Source organism: Fistularia commersonii, chromosome 9 (genome assembly GCF_037954325.1).
Source record: "Fistularia commersonii isolate RoL2024-O1a breed Wild chromosome 9, RoL_Fcom_v1.0, whole genome shotgun sequence".
NCBI lineage: Eukaryota > Metazoa > Chordata > Actinopteri > Syngnathiformes > Fistulariidae > Fistularia > Fistularia commersonii.
Window position 1 is genome coordinate 13435152 of NC_141292.1, and position 13536 is coordinate 13448687.

At 44.9% G+C, this 13536-nt stretch overlaps 1 protein-coding gene across 3 annotated transcripts; it reads right to left on the reverse strand.

Annotated features, from left to right (window-relative positions):
• Positions 1 to 231: 231 nt before the first annotated feature.
• Positions 232 to 11124, reverse strand: lin54 (lin-54 DREAM MuvB core complex component). Of its 3 annotated transcripts, none has more exons than XM_086152597.1 (14): positions 11008 to 11124; positions 7492 to 8231; positions 6841 to 6952; positions 6557 to 6687; positions 5409 to 5546; positions 4633 to 4825; positions 3751 to 3824; positions 3474 to 3671; positions 3291 to 3382; positions 3121 to 3192; positions 2405 to 2507; positions 2176 to 2313; positions 1885 to 2087; positions 232 to 1317 (listed from the first exon to the last, which is right to left on the reverse strand). In XM_086152597.1, the coding sequence occupies exons 2-14, from the start codon at positions 8200 to 8202 to the stop codon at positions 1116 to 1118; spliced, it is 2367 nt and encodes a 788-aa protein (XP_086008723.1). In that variant the 5' UTR covers positions 8203 to 8231; positions 11008 to 11124; the 3' UTR covers positions 232 to 1115. The 3 variants fall into 3 exon arrangements, with proteins under 3 accessions (XP_086008723.1, XP_086008725.1, XP_086008724.1); XM_086152599.1 differs by lacking the exon at positions 11008 to 11124 and adding an exon at positions 10473 to 10570; XM_086152598.1 differs by lacking the exon at positions 11008 to 11124 and adding an exon at positions 9635 to 9772.
• Between the last annotated feature and the right edge of the window lie 2412 nt (positions 11125 to 13536).

Genomic DNA, 13536 nt, shown 5'->3' on the forward strand with positions numbered 1-13536 from the left:
CCGGATTATTTTTTTGAAAATCTACACCAGTAAAGTAGGCTGCAATCCCCACAGCAGCAGGTTATGTTTTCTAAAAACTTCCCCGTCTGCCATGTTCGGACCTGGGACGCAGTGAGGGCTGAGCCGAGGCTAACATCTGGGCACCAAACGCAAGTTGAATTCAATGAAGGTCTCGCCGTTTTAGATGTTCCATACCAACTTGTTAATCAGACATTGAAATGCCAACAAATATTTGAAATCTCAATCATTTACTAACCTGCAAATTTTTTATAGAGGATACTTTTAGAAAAATCTATTAAGTAGATGGTACTTTTGTACCTTTACTCATATATTGGGTGTCCGTGAAATATAGGGCCTTGGATGATGTCTATGGTGACTATAGATGGGTACGCCGGTAGTTCCTTGTGTTCAGCATATTTTGATTTTGTGTGTGTGTGTGTGTGTGTGTGTGTGTGTGTGTGTGTGTGTGTGTGTGTGTGTGTGTGTGTGTGTGTGTGTGTGTGTGTGTGTGTGTGTGTGTGTGTGTGTGTGTGTGTGTGTGTGTGTGTGTGTGTGGAAACTAGGATCACCTCTACTCGTGTTCATTAGCCTCAGTTAATAATTAATTGGTGGCACTAAAAGCAACATAGTATTAGCGCTGACTGACGTCAAAATAAATATCAAAAGATACATGTTGTGTTTATCTACTGAAAGCACAAATATACCAGTTACGTAAAATCAATGTTTGATGGTGTTTTTCTTTTTAAAATCCCAAAGAAGGAGGGAGAGAAGGAAGAAAAAGATTCTTTTTTTTAAAAAAAAAAAAGGGGGGGGATTGAGTGAAAGTGAACGTAGTTCCTAGTTCCGTTGTCTCCGTCCGTTTCCGTCCCCTTCGGAAAACGGTTGTCTCTGTCCTTCGGCTGCTCGTTTGCGAAGAAGACAAACAAATTGTTTATTGTGGCAGCCGGCCAGCAGCGGGTGGGCCGTCCGCCCCGTCCCATCCCGTCCGGACCTCCTGCTGGAAGGGGGGAGCGACCTGAAGTCCCCCAGGCTCCAGGAGGTGGCCGTGGCCTTTTTGCGTGAGGAAGAGAGAGAGAGAGCGAGAAAGAAGGAGGAGTCCCATGAGCTGCAGAGGTTTAGCAGTTGATGGAGGCGCAGTCCGCTTTGGCTTTCCCCGCAGAGTTGATTATGCTCATGAGACAGTGTCCGAACTCCTCCAGGATCATCCTCTCGGCCTCGGCCTGCGGCTGCTGCGTCTGCTCTGCCCGCTTGGCCTGCTCCAGCAGGCACTCGCACGTCGCCTCCAGCACCTCCTTCGTCACGAACGTGTACGGGAGCCTGAGGGGGGGGAGCAGGAAAGACCCGCGTCATTCAGAGGATGCCGGCATCAGTTTGACAAAGCTACTAAAACCCAAGTGTGCGCTTTAGATACGTCTGGAATAATACTCAATTAATCAAAATGCAAATATTGAGTATTTCTGTAGTAAAAACATTTCAAGAATAAAGTCATCAAGCGTCAAGCCAAAAAAAAACAAACAAGTGATTTTAAAATAAACTTGAAGTGTTATGAATTATGTCACCACTTGATCTTGAGAAAGGTCGCAGTGACATAAAAGGGGAATTATATTATAATTAAAATGGCTCATTGTGTGACTGAAGCTGTAATATTACAGGAAAAACGCTGTAATTTAGTAGGGGGGGGGCTGTAATATTACATGAATAATTTTAGATGAACTGATACCTCGAGGGTAATGTTCTGATTTGATGACAAAAAAAGTCACAAGTTTACATTTCAGGATAAAACTGTCAAAAATATATGATTGAAGTCATTATAACAAATTAATAAAGCAAGAATGTTCTTCCACTTCCTGGTTTGAAGTCATTTTAAGCGCTTTAAGTCCGTACCTCCCCGTGCCACTGGAGATGACGGGCGTCGTCCTCATCAGCAGGTCAGAGATCTGCGATGACAGCTTGGTCTTGGCGGCCGTCTGCTGCTGGACCCTCACCTCCGCCGCGTCGGCCAGGTGCATCAGCGTCTTCCTCTCTGGACTCTCCTCGAAGTTCTTGCAGCCGACGCACTTGCAGATGGACGAGCACATGATCTTCGCCTTGGCGGAGACAAGTGGAGGGGGGCAAGAGGGTATTTAGACATGGCGGACGGTAAGCGGACGGAGAGCGGCGGAGGGGAAAACCCACCTCGTAACACTCGCAGTAGTTCTTCAAGCAGCCCGACCGCTTGCAGTTGCAGCCTTTGTTGTGGCGCCGGTCCGACTCGCCCTCTTTGCCCTTTCCGATTTTAGGTTTGAAGGCCTCTGGGTTCCGATCCAGACACGTCTGCGGAGCACAGCCTTGCTATCAATCACCCGTCACGCTGAAGCACTCACATACAAACAACGCAACACAACTCACTCACTCACTCACTCACCTTTATCGCTTTGGATCGCTCTGCTTCGTGTTCCAGGTTATTAAAGCAGTTATTGCAGTTACAGTTATTGCAAAACTCTCCGTTTGCAAAGCAGTCGCAGTATCTGGAGGGGAAACACAGGGGGATGGGAGGGTTAGCATTAGCGTTAGCGACATTTGTCCAGGTGAGCCATCTTCGGGTAACACATTGCTGTGAGGACAAACACCTCCAGTGTCACACAGGAGAAGTTCATAGGCATAGAAACCCATGCAGGAATCAGGAATGTACTTCCTGGGACCAAACGGGACTGGTCGATTACTTGGAACATATGACGAACAGAAGAGACAAGACGCATTAAACAGGACACTGTGACCTGATAAAGCCGTATGCTAACTTTCATTTCATGGAATTCCACACCTAGTTTGACAACATAATAGTGTGATGATATGACAACGTGGTCACATTCTTAGTGACAACATCATGACTTGACTTTAGGGAATTAATGCGTCATAAACTTGGTTTGATACAATAAACTTGATAAAGTGATGAAAGTCCTAAAAGTTTCATAACACGGCTTCGGTCCTGTGACCTTGGTGGGGCGATGATATCATAGTGTGACTTCAGCGTCACAAGATAACGCACTAACTCCGGTATTGTGATGTTTTTCTTATTCCCCACATCAAATTTTATTGAACACCTCGCCCTGAGTGCAGTCAACAGCTGTCAGAGCCACTTACAGTTTGAGACACTGTGACTTGGTGCAGTTGCATGCTTTCCGTTGCCTGGACGCCGTTTCTGCCGTGGACAAACTGAGGAACCAAATAAATAGATGTATAAGTCAAAGCCGCCTGAGGAAATAAGCTGATTTGGCAAAGAAAGGTTGAACCAGCGTTGTAGACCCTCTCACCCATTGAGTGGCAGTCTGGCCTGAGTCTGGACGCTGGTGGAGGCGGTAAAGTTCGAGCTGCTGGCGAGGGTCACGTATGGCGTCTGCTGGAGCTGGGAAAAAAGGGAGGCGGAGGAAAGGCTCAGAAAGTGAACATCCCACGCATAAGCGAAACCCCCTGGAGAGGACAGAAACGCAAATCACCTGCGTGACATACTGCGCCTGCACCACCGCGTAACCCACGTTCCCGCCCCCCGGGCCCGGAGCCAGGACGGTGCCGGGGGGCAAGTTGGTGAAGTTGGGCTGGATCTGAGGGAGAGGGGTCGCAGGCATGATGAGGCGCTGCTGTGTCTGGGTGGTGGTCACCACCTGCGCTGCCTGCGTCAGGGGCTTCGGCGCCACCTGGGGGCACATAGACCATTACAGTATTTCCAGGTTTTAACCTCTAAGGGTGATTTTCCCAAAGCGAAAGGCTGCTTACCTGCTTCATTGTCTGGGCGGGGACGATGGGGACCGACATTCTCACAGCTTCTGCGCCGACCACCATAGGTTTGGCTGAGGGACGTCAAGAGACGACTATTAGTGCGGAAATGTTAACTTTCCTCTGCTGAAATAACACCACATGCCCTGAGTGCCAAAATACCGTAATTTTGGGACTATTGAGCGCACCTGGATAGAAGCCACACCCACTAAATTTTAAAAGAAAAAAAAAAGTAGATATAGAGGCCGCACTATAACACATCTAGTTAAAAAGAATTAAAAACAGTGGCCTACCAGGAATTGTTATTGATCACTATCTTTATTCTGGGCAGGAAAACCACAAGTCGTCTTCTTTAGCATCACAATAAAACAGCCTCAGAACTCCTTCGTCACACACTTCCTTAGTTTCTCTTTTGTTGTTGCTCTCAGTGGCACTTTTGTATACCACAAGGGTGTGTTCTGCGGTGTCTGTGTGTAATGTCATTGATCAGGTGTGACAAGGCTAAATATCTTGGCATCATGAAGCTCATTAGCTGCCTCATTGTTTAGTGTGAAAAAATAGTGGTGAATAGTGCCATTTAACAAAACTTTATTTTGTGACAACTGTTTTTTTTTTTTTAATCTGAAACCTTGGATCTTCACTTCATACTTCCTTCTTGAGAGTTTGAAGTTAGCACTACGCTAGCTGCTAATTACACTGCAATAGGCTTACTCTAATGACTCAATGACATGGGAATAAGAGGTTGAATGGTTGTATGTCTCTTATTTGTGTCTATTTGTGGTGCAGAAAATGCTTGAGTGACTCAATAAAATCAGGCTTGACAAATTACAGCTTCCGGTCCTCTCTTACAGATGTGCGTGTCTTGCAGTGTGGTTCTGGCACCTGTCTGTAAGGAGCTGGTGCTGGGGCCGCTCTGCTGGGCCGAGCTGCTGGCTGTGGAGGCCGTGACCAGCCGAACGTAGTGGAAGCGGCTTCCTGGCACCTGGATCTGCTGCATGTTTGGCTGCGTGGCCAGGGGGATGATGGTCTTGAACTGCGAGCCGCCCACCGCCATCGACTGAACCGGTTTGAGGTTCTGAAGGAGTCCAGAGAAATCAAAGATCACGTTCAAGCCTTTGACACACAGTTTTTGCCCGCTTCCTTTAATATTTCAAAGACACGAAAAACCTTTGAATGTTATTTTATATATCATTGGCCAACATCTGGACTCATAATGCTGCTCAGTCTGTGGCGACAGACAGTAATAAGTTCCTCTTTATTCAAATTTTAAAAAATTGTTTTACTACGGCTGCAGATATGCGCGTATTGTCCTGAGATAATTCTATCAATGAATCAAATCACTGGATTAAAAGAAATAATAATACCAGGCAAAATCAAAAATATTTACAATAAGTTCAAATAAATAAATAAAAAATAAATTCAAAGGGGGAAAGGGAAAAAAAAAAAAAAAAAAAAAAAGCTGAATTAAATAAATAAATAATAAATATGGCCACAGAATAGTCCAACCCACCTTTTCAAATCATTAAACTGTTGTAACCTCCTGAACATGGATATTATCCATGTAAGGGAGTTCTTTCAGACAGTGAGAGGGAAAAAAAATTAAAAAAAAAAAAAAAAATGCAATTTTTCTATCTTATTCCAGGATCACCGGCTGGTACCTGAGGTGTGGACTGGCTGGGGGCCACCTTGACCGGGGACGCAGACGTGGACTGCTGGACAAGAGCTACGTTGACGGGCAGCGCCACCGACTTCTGAGAGGCGTTAGAGGTTGGCGAGGCCACAGAGACCACCGTCACCTGGGGTGGGATCAGGGGTCGGGTTAGCAAACAACGGGTATAGACTGTTCTTGTCAAGGACTTATTTTTAGAGGCTTTGGCATGGGCAGATACATGTTTGGTAGCATCAGGAAGGAATTTTTTGCAGTTCCCATAACTTCTTCAGGAAGTATGCCACTTTTCTGTGCATTTAGATAGCATAGGAACCAGGGACCATTTATCTCAGTTCCCAGATCCTCGAGTTCCATAGGAACTCATAAGATGGAGGTGTTTGGTGATTATTCCCAGATACTTCTTGCTGACTGCAGAGCGCCATTTTTAAAAACTATTGCGGCCACTGGTCCGCTGTTTTCCGAACCAGATTGACTAAGACGTCCGAGCCCTTCTGGCCTGCTATGACACAGACGGGTTTCGCAGTGGAACAAAACATTCCTGACAAAATAAGTTAGCTAACGGAGGGGTTTTTCACACAGCAAAGCAGTGCAGGGAGAAAATAAAATCACTTCAACCCATCTGATAGTCTGTGGTCATTTCTCCCGTCTCCCTGCTGCGGCAACATTGACCCCCATGTTGTCCGTGACCTCTTCATCTTCTTCAGTGGTTTGTTTTTGAGTGTGTCGCTTAAGTTGGAAATTTCGGGTGCCAGTGTCACACTGGGCCCTACAGCATTCCCTTACTGCCTGAGGGAACGTAAACTACAAGGTTCCCGTGGTGGAGGCTAGTTCCTGGAACAAAACTTGAGCTGGACAGTTGTTTGAACTGCATTCTTAGAACTTAGAATTGAAATGTAGTTTCAATCGTCCAGAAGGGCCTTTTGGACGCAAACAACCGGATTTTAATAAAATGAGGTCATTCTCCTTTTTTCCGACATCGTAAGCTAATGGTGAAATAAACTGACTTTTGAACAGCGAGACTGGAAGCAGGCGTTTGAAGAAACAGTTTCATTTTTAGGAACGGCTAACAAGTCAACATCACCAGAAATAGTTATAATTAGGAATAGCTCGCACGAACTTGCGTGTGGACCACAGTACCTTGCTGGGGGTCTTCAGCGGGGAGATGGCGATCTTCTTGCCCGGGAGGCTTTGCAGGCTGGCGTTGTGGGTTTCTGAGAGCGTGATGGTTCTTGCAGACGGCACTGAGGAATTCTGGGTCAGGACCCGTCCTGTGACCAGACGACAGACACAGACACAGACACACAGACACACAGACACACAGACACACAGACACACAGACACACAGACACACAGACACACACACACAGATTAGGGTGACGGTGTGTGGCACACGACTAGGAAAAGTGGAGGGCCGGGCTAACCTGCGATGACAGGGGGCCCGGATGTCTGAGGACTCAGTCCTTTGCTGTTGACAGTCTTTGTGATGATGAACTTCATGGGAGCAGACAAGGACACCGGGGTTTTCTTGGCGATCTGAGGGCAAGTTTGAAACACACACACCTTCACGTGTCTGAAACAGGATGCTGGTCGACCTTCATTGAACACAAGTATTTAACACGCACGCACGCATGCATGCATGCATGCACACACGTCTCAGCTACCGGCTTTGTATCAAACCGTCCCAAAATCCAAATCATACCAACTAAAAAAAGGTAATCCAACATCATAGGTACAATGTTCTAGGGATATTTAAAAGCAATCAATTTTACTGGTGAATATATTCAGATTTACATTTTTAAGTGGTAATAACTGGGTGATTCAAAGGTAATTCTTCAGTGTTTTTATCTGATTTTAAAGTTGCTTTCATTCACAGTTTTTCAAGATGTTTATTGTCAACACTACATCTTGAACTATAGTGACAGAACAGTCAATAAAAGACAAAGGAAAGTTTGCTGCGTCCACAGTCAATTTAAAATAAATTTTGGATGGTGAATCGGGACTTTTCGTTCACTTCTCTGTGTCAGACAGACATCGGGATGTCTCAACGCGACTGTATTCAAAAAGATGGTCACCTGCATCGTCTTCAGCTGCTGAGTTTGTAACGTTGTCACCTGGTTTGCGGCCCCTCCGACCACCTGCTTGTGCTCCGCCCTGCCCCCGATGGTCACCACTTTGAACTGTGGCGCCGGGGACTTGGCCTCTCCGGAGTTCTGCGCGACCCCGGGCTTGGCAGCAGAGTGGGGGAGCTGCAGCACTATGGGCTGCCCCGGCTTCCCGATGGTCGTCACCAGGAGTTTCTGCCCCTCCTGCTTGATGACCTGCGGGCCTGCGCCGGCGGCCTTCACCAACTCGTTGGCTTGAGACGACGCCACCTTGTTGAGGATGATCTGGTGGTTGGCGGGAGAGATGGTGAACGGAGCCGTCAGCTTCTGGAGCCCGCTCGTTGTGATGCTTGTCCCCGTCATGCTGTCCGTTGTCTTGGTGGCAGCGATGGATGTGGCGAGCCCCGGTTTGAGGGTAAGCTGTGGCGACGGCGCGGTGGAAATGGCTATGGGGAGAGAGCTGGTGGACTTGACGGCAAATGTGGGGTCCGTCACTATAGCCAGGGCCTGAGTTTGTTCTTTGGGGGAGGACAGGTTATCGTGAGTCAAAGGCGTGTCCGTTTCCATGGGAACAGACGTGTCCTCGCCAGGTTCGGCTTGTTGCACGACGTCCTCGATGGCTTCGGTGTCCATAATCTCATCGGGAAGGAGGCTGTTGAGCTCTGGCGACACCACGTCCATGTCTGCAGCGTCTCAGCTCCCTGATGATCCTGCAGACAGGAGACTTGCTAATGTTTTGGTGGCAGCACAAGAACATCGCTCCCTACTGGACGCGCCATCATGCAGTCGAATCGGTTCAATGGTTTCTGTGTGCTCTCAGTGTTTTTGTTTTTTTTTGTGTGGCAAGTCTTTTTATAAGGTTTTGTGTTTCACTTCTGCTTTTTAAAAATTTTTTTGTATATGTCATTGACAAAAATCTTAATTGAATCGTCACACCCTCTCCACTTGGAATATTCTTATAGCTTCATCAATCACATCGTGGTGCTTATTAATTCGTTGTTATGATGGATTCCGCACAATTGGCATATTCAACTTTGAGTTGTGATGCCGCTCAATGATATCAATAATTCTGTAATGCACAGATACGTTTTCCAAAAACGTGCATGAGGTTTAACCAGGAGCTAGAATATCACAGCACTGATGCGATGCCATTACAAATCCAAAAGTACCAATTCGCCCAGATTGCTGTCTTCCATAAATCTTACTTAATATGTCGATAAAGGCACTTCAGGGTTTTTATCTCTGCATTTCCTTGGGTGAGACGGACGATGAGAGCAGATGAAATTAAAGTTCATTCACTGTATTTGTTCATGCTTTGCATTCCAAGACAGGCTAGGCAAAAATAATGGCGTCATCAAACCCCCTACACCGTTATCACTACGTAAAAATGGCATGTAAGAATAAAGATGCATTTATATGTAATTTAAAATACTGGATCTAACTTCCAGTCGGATCCCTGAATTGTTTTGATGTTATTTCATTAAATCTGGGTTGTTACGCCTCATGTCGTTCGTCTGATTGACATCCAAATGACAGCTGACGTTGATTATGGGTTGTTTTTATGTTGTGCTGTTAACCAGTCACGATGCAACATTACAACATAGTTATGCATTTACAACATGAGTCATTCATCAACAATGTTTGAGATTAATGATTATGCTTTAAATTCTGAACATAATTATGTCAATGATCTTAATGGTTTCAACAACCTGGCCGCTACATTTATTTTAAAGCACAAAGTCTGCAAAAGGTCTCGTTTTCCAATTAGCCTCTGGATGAGTTTACAGAGGGGTGACACATTTCAGACCTTACACCGATGTTTTTCCAGGGTCAGATTTACACTGTTACCATCAAACCGGCGTATTTGTAAAGGTCAACCGACATATTTCCGAGGTCAGAGGGTCACCTTTCTTACGTTGTGTGTCTCAGGTCTTGTATGATCCCGTTTAAACGGCACTAGGGCACAGTAAAACACAAATTGGGAGTACTTTTCCTATATTTTGCTGGTATGCTTATGACACAAATAACATCAACGTCCATATGCACCGTTCTGCAGTTATAGAGATTAAGCACCTATAAAGTACACCAAAGGTGTTTATGTCATAACACTTACAAGAGTCATATATGTCCAGTTTGATCACTTTAAAATTAGGCATTTGCGGGGTTTTCGATTAGAAAAAAATACATTTAAAAAAAAAAAACGTTTGGTCCAACTGCCCCTGACAGCGACTGACAGCTGATGAGGGAAAACTAGGCCGCGGCGATCATCTTTGTCCTGCAGCTCCTCGGTCAACATTAATCCACCCAAACGCACATATGAACCCTCCCACCTCTCACACCGAGCTCCCACACAAACAAGGGGATCAGAAAAGGGGGGGGCTAAATGCTATCTTCTGTTAAAAGAATAAACACACACCTTTCCAAACAATCGATCCCTGTTGCGTTAAAGCGCAAGGAAAAGCCGCTTGCGTTACAGCGTTACTATTTCAGGCTGGGGTTGGATTTCGAAAGATCCGCCATTTTTACCTCGTCATCAACCCAGTTAGCTCCACGGCTAACACCGGGGCGAGGAGGTGCTGGTGGGGGAGCGGGTGGACAGGGGATGTGTTATATTCAGTCACTCGCCCATTTAAGGAGAAATTATGCGCAAATTCAACCAAAAACGCAAAGCTTGAACGGCAGGTGACGCTAACAGGGACTAGAAAGTGAGCGCTACTTTGCCGGAAACTAACTCTTGAGCGGGTATAAACAACGCTAGCTGCCAACATTTCCCCTGTCACTTCACGTACCGACCAAAACACGACATTTAGCTCGACGATACAGTGAACTGAAGTATAACTTTATATTTTCGTGACAGCGTTTCCGAGCCAAGCTTTTGGGCTTTGGGCTGAAGTTAGCATGGCCTTGCCGGTTGTTAGTGGGATGTCAGGTATTTGTAAACTGTTACATACGTTGTAAGCAAACGCAGGCGTCAGGAAATCTGTCGCAAAATCCCGGTGAGATGCCGCCTTCAACGGTTCAAGTCCCGGGTGACAGCTGACTGGGAGCGATTGTTTCGAACATAAAAAAAGCGCAGCAGTCGTGGACAAAATCCCATCAAAACAACTCCCGAAACCCGCGTCTCTCGCCGTGCAAGAGTCCTACTTTCGGACGCAGCAACTGGCCGGACGCCCTAACGTTTATGGGAATTGGAAGTTGCAAAGAGCCTAAAGTTTGCCTCGGCAGTCTAGGAGACTATTACCAGCTCGGTCCCAGTGAATATTCCGGCCCTGTGCTCATGATCGGTGTGTAAACCATCACTATCAGCATCATCAGCCCCATCAAGGCAGCAGGACAACTGTACTAGCAAACTTGCTGAGCTTGCTAACCCGAGCAAGCTAGCACTACGTTATATCTCAATATTGCACACAACACCGCACACGATCCGAGGGGCACGGGGTGCAGCGCTGCGGGACGCGGGACGGACCGACGCGTGGCCACGCTTACCCGACTTTTCCGTGCTGGGTGACGTTTCCAGACAAGACGGGGAAAGCAAAAAGGCGATTGTTCAAAATACCGCGCCGAGCGCCATTCCTCCCTGACATTTCACAGGTCGGCCACGCCTCCGCCGCACTACGTCACGGGAACGTGACGCTTAAAGGCGCAGCGCGCCTTCAAGGGTGAGTCCTCATTCAACACAGGCAGGAAAATAAAGAACAAATTACAAATAATTTAAAAAAATAAAAAATAAAAATAACAAAAAAAGAAACAAAACAAAACTCCTAGATTTTATTGTGTTTTTCCAGAGGCCAGATTTGCATCCAAAATAATATTCAAAAACATTCCATTTATTTTCTAACAAAAATACTGCAAGCTAGAATCTGCCAAGACAATCAATGCTAGAGAAAACGTGTGTGAGTGTCTGGGGGGTCGAATAGTTGTTTAACACAAGAGTAAAATTAAACAATGGGAAATTCTGCAAAGCTAGTATATCTAAAAGATAGGTATACCAAAAATGTCATCATCATGATCTCCTTGTTGTTGGTGTTGTTATTCTTCCTCTTCCAGCTTCACACCAATTTGAGGGCATAACAGCAGATCATCAAGTTAAACCAAACACACAAGAATTAAAAAGGGGAAACAGTATTTATCAAAAAGTATATACTCTATCTGTACCCTTTGTCCTGCGTTCAGGGTCCAGGGGGTCCTGGAGCTTATCCTAGCAAGAGGCAGGCCCTGGACTGTTCTCCATTTGATCAATGGGTAACATATAGACCAACCATTCAGGCTCTCATCCACACATCTGGGCAATTTATGGTCTCTGATCAACCTGCTGCATGTTTTGGACTTCGAAAACCTACAAAGACACGGCAAGACCATGCAAACTCCTGTTGGAATTGCCCTTTATGCTGTGAAGAAGGCTGTTGGGCGGGAGCACTAACCACTGTACCACCATGCAGCCTCTGTATCCTCTATTATTTATTTTATGTGACTCATGGGTATAATTGTGGTAATAGTGTAGTTTTCTAACCAAAAAACAATATTTAGCACAGAAAAATATTGATAGACAAAGACAGTGTAGTATTTTGCAGATGCAAGAAACATTGTGATATTAAGCAAAAGTGAATGTGACATAAAAGTAGGTTCCAGCTGTAATATGAGGACTTAATTTAGTCAATTTACCGGTGTAACAATCTCTTTAGCTGGAATTATGCTGATGCATTTCCTAGCAGCCATTAAAACCAGCCTTTCAGAGTGATGTGGATCATGTTTTGTCAATGATCTTATTTTGTGGGGCAACCAATTTCATTTAATTCTTTGGGTAGAGAAACTCAGAACAGTCCAGTGCTCATAATCTTACTTCCTCTTTCCATTCTTGTAAGTCAATGGTCTCAATTTATCTAGCTCTTTCACATCTTGGAGTTTTAAAGCACTTTACTTTGGATTACATTACATACACACTGATGGTAGCAGAGCTGCCATGCAAGTTGCAAACCAGTCCACCCAGAGCAGCTGGGAGGACAGTGTCTTGCCCAAGATCTCTTCAACATGCAGGTGGAGCTGGAGATCATAGCACCAACTTTCAGATTAGAGGGATGTCCGCTTTACCAACAGATCCACAGCTGCCAGTTTAAGTTTTACCACTGAATTTTAGATGTGAAAAAAAAAGGCATTCAACTGCTCTTGGCTTTTAACAACACCCTCATGTAAACATTGTAGTTTCAGCTTCGTATACCTTTTACTTCATCTTACTTGAGTTGTTGTACTCATACTGTTTTGGGAGACCTTTCCTTCTCCAGAAACCACAGAGAGCAAGCTATGAAATAAAAAAAACAAAACAAATAAAATAGAATGCAATCCGCTGACTTCATTTAAGCTTGTTTTCATATCTTTATTAACAGCTGTCGTTTAATGCAAAATTTGAAAAAAGTTCATCCCTGTGCCTTCCAACAGAGCTAGATAGGTTGAATTGAGTGGTGCTTAGAGCAAAATTAAGTAATAATTATTCACTGAAACTTCACAGTGAGCAAATCATTTTTGATAAAGCTTTAAATATTGTCCTCATATGGGGAAAGCTTTTTCAACTACTTCAGCTCCTAGGAGAATACCTGTTTTTATAGGACCAACTGATTGCAAATACATCACCAGATTTACTGAAACGGTTTATTTGTCTTAATTATTTATGAAAGAAAATGTCTATTTTTGTGCCGTTGTTGAAGGAGCAGCGTTATTGTTCAACTTTATACGCGTAAATAAGAGATAAAATTAATATTTCTGTAAGTCGTGGAGCTGGAGGACGACCGGGAGGGGATGGTATCCAGTGGTGTTAAGAGGTCTGATGATGCCGCACAGACTCGGGCCTCATATACTGTGAAATGTCATGAGAAAGGAAAATATTTTGAATTTATAAACACGGGTGAAACATACAAAAACACTTTATTCGATTTCAATAACTCAATCACATTTCCCCAAATGATACCTCTTGTCACAAAACACCTGACCTACTTCACTTTTTACATCAACTGTGAGGTATTC

Bases quoted from the DNA above. Each gene is read 5' to 3' on its own strand.
- lin54 (XM_086152597.1), bottom strand. From the start codon at position 8,202: ATGGACGTGGTGTCGCCAGAGCTCAACAGCCTCCTTCCCGATGAGATT. The intron at 2,088-2,175 runs GTGGGTTTTCCC...GTCTCCGCCAAG, and splicing joins ACTACTGCGAGTGTTACGAG to GCGAAGATCATGTGCTCGTC. The intron at 1,318-1,884 runs GTACGGACTTAA...CCCCCCCCTCAG, and splicing joins ATCTCCAGTGGCACGGGGAG to GCTCCCGTACACGTTCGTGA.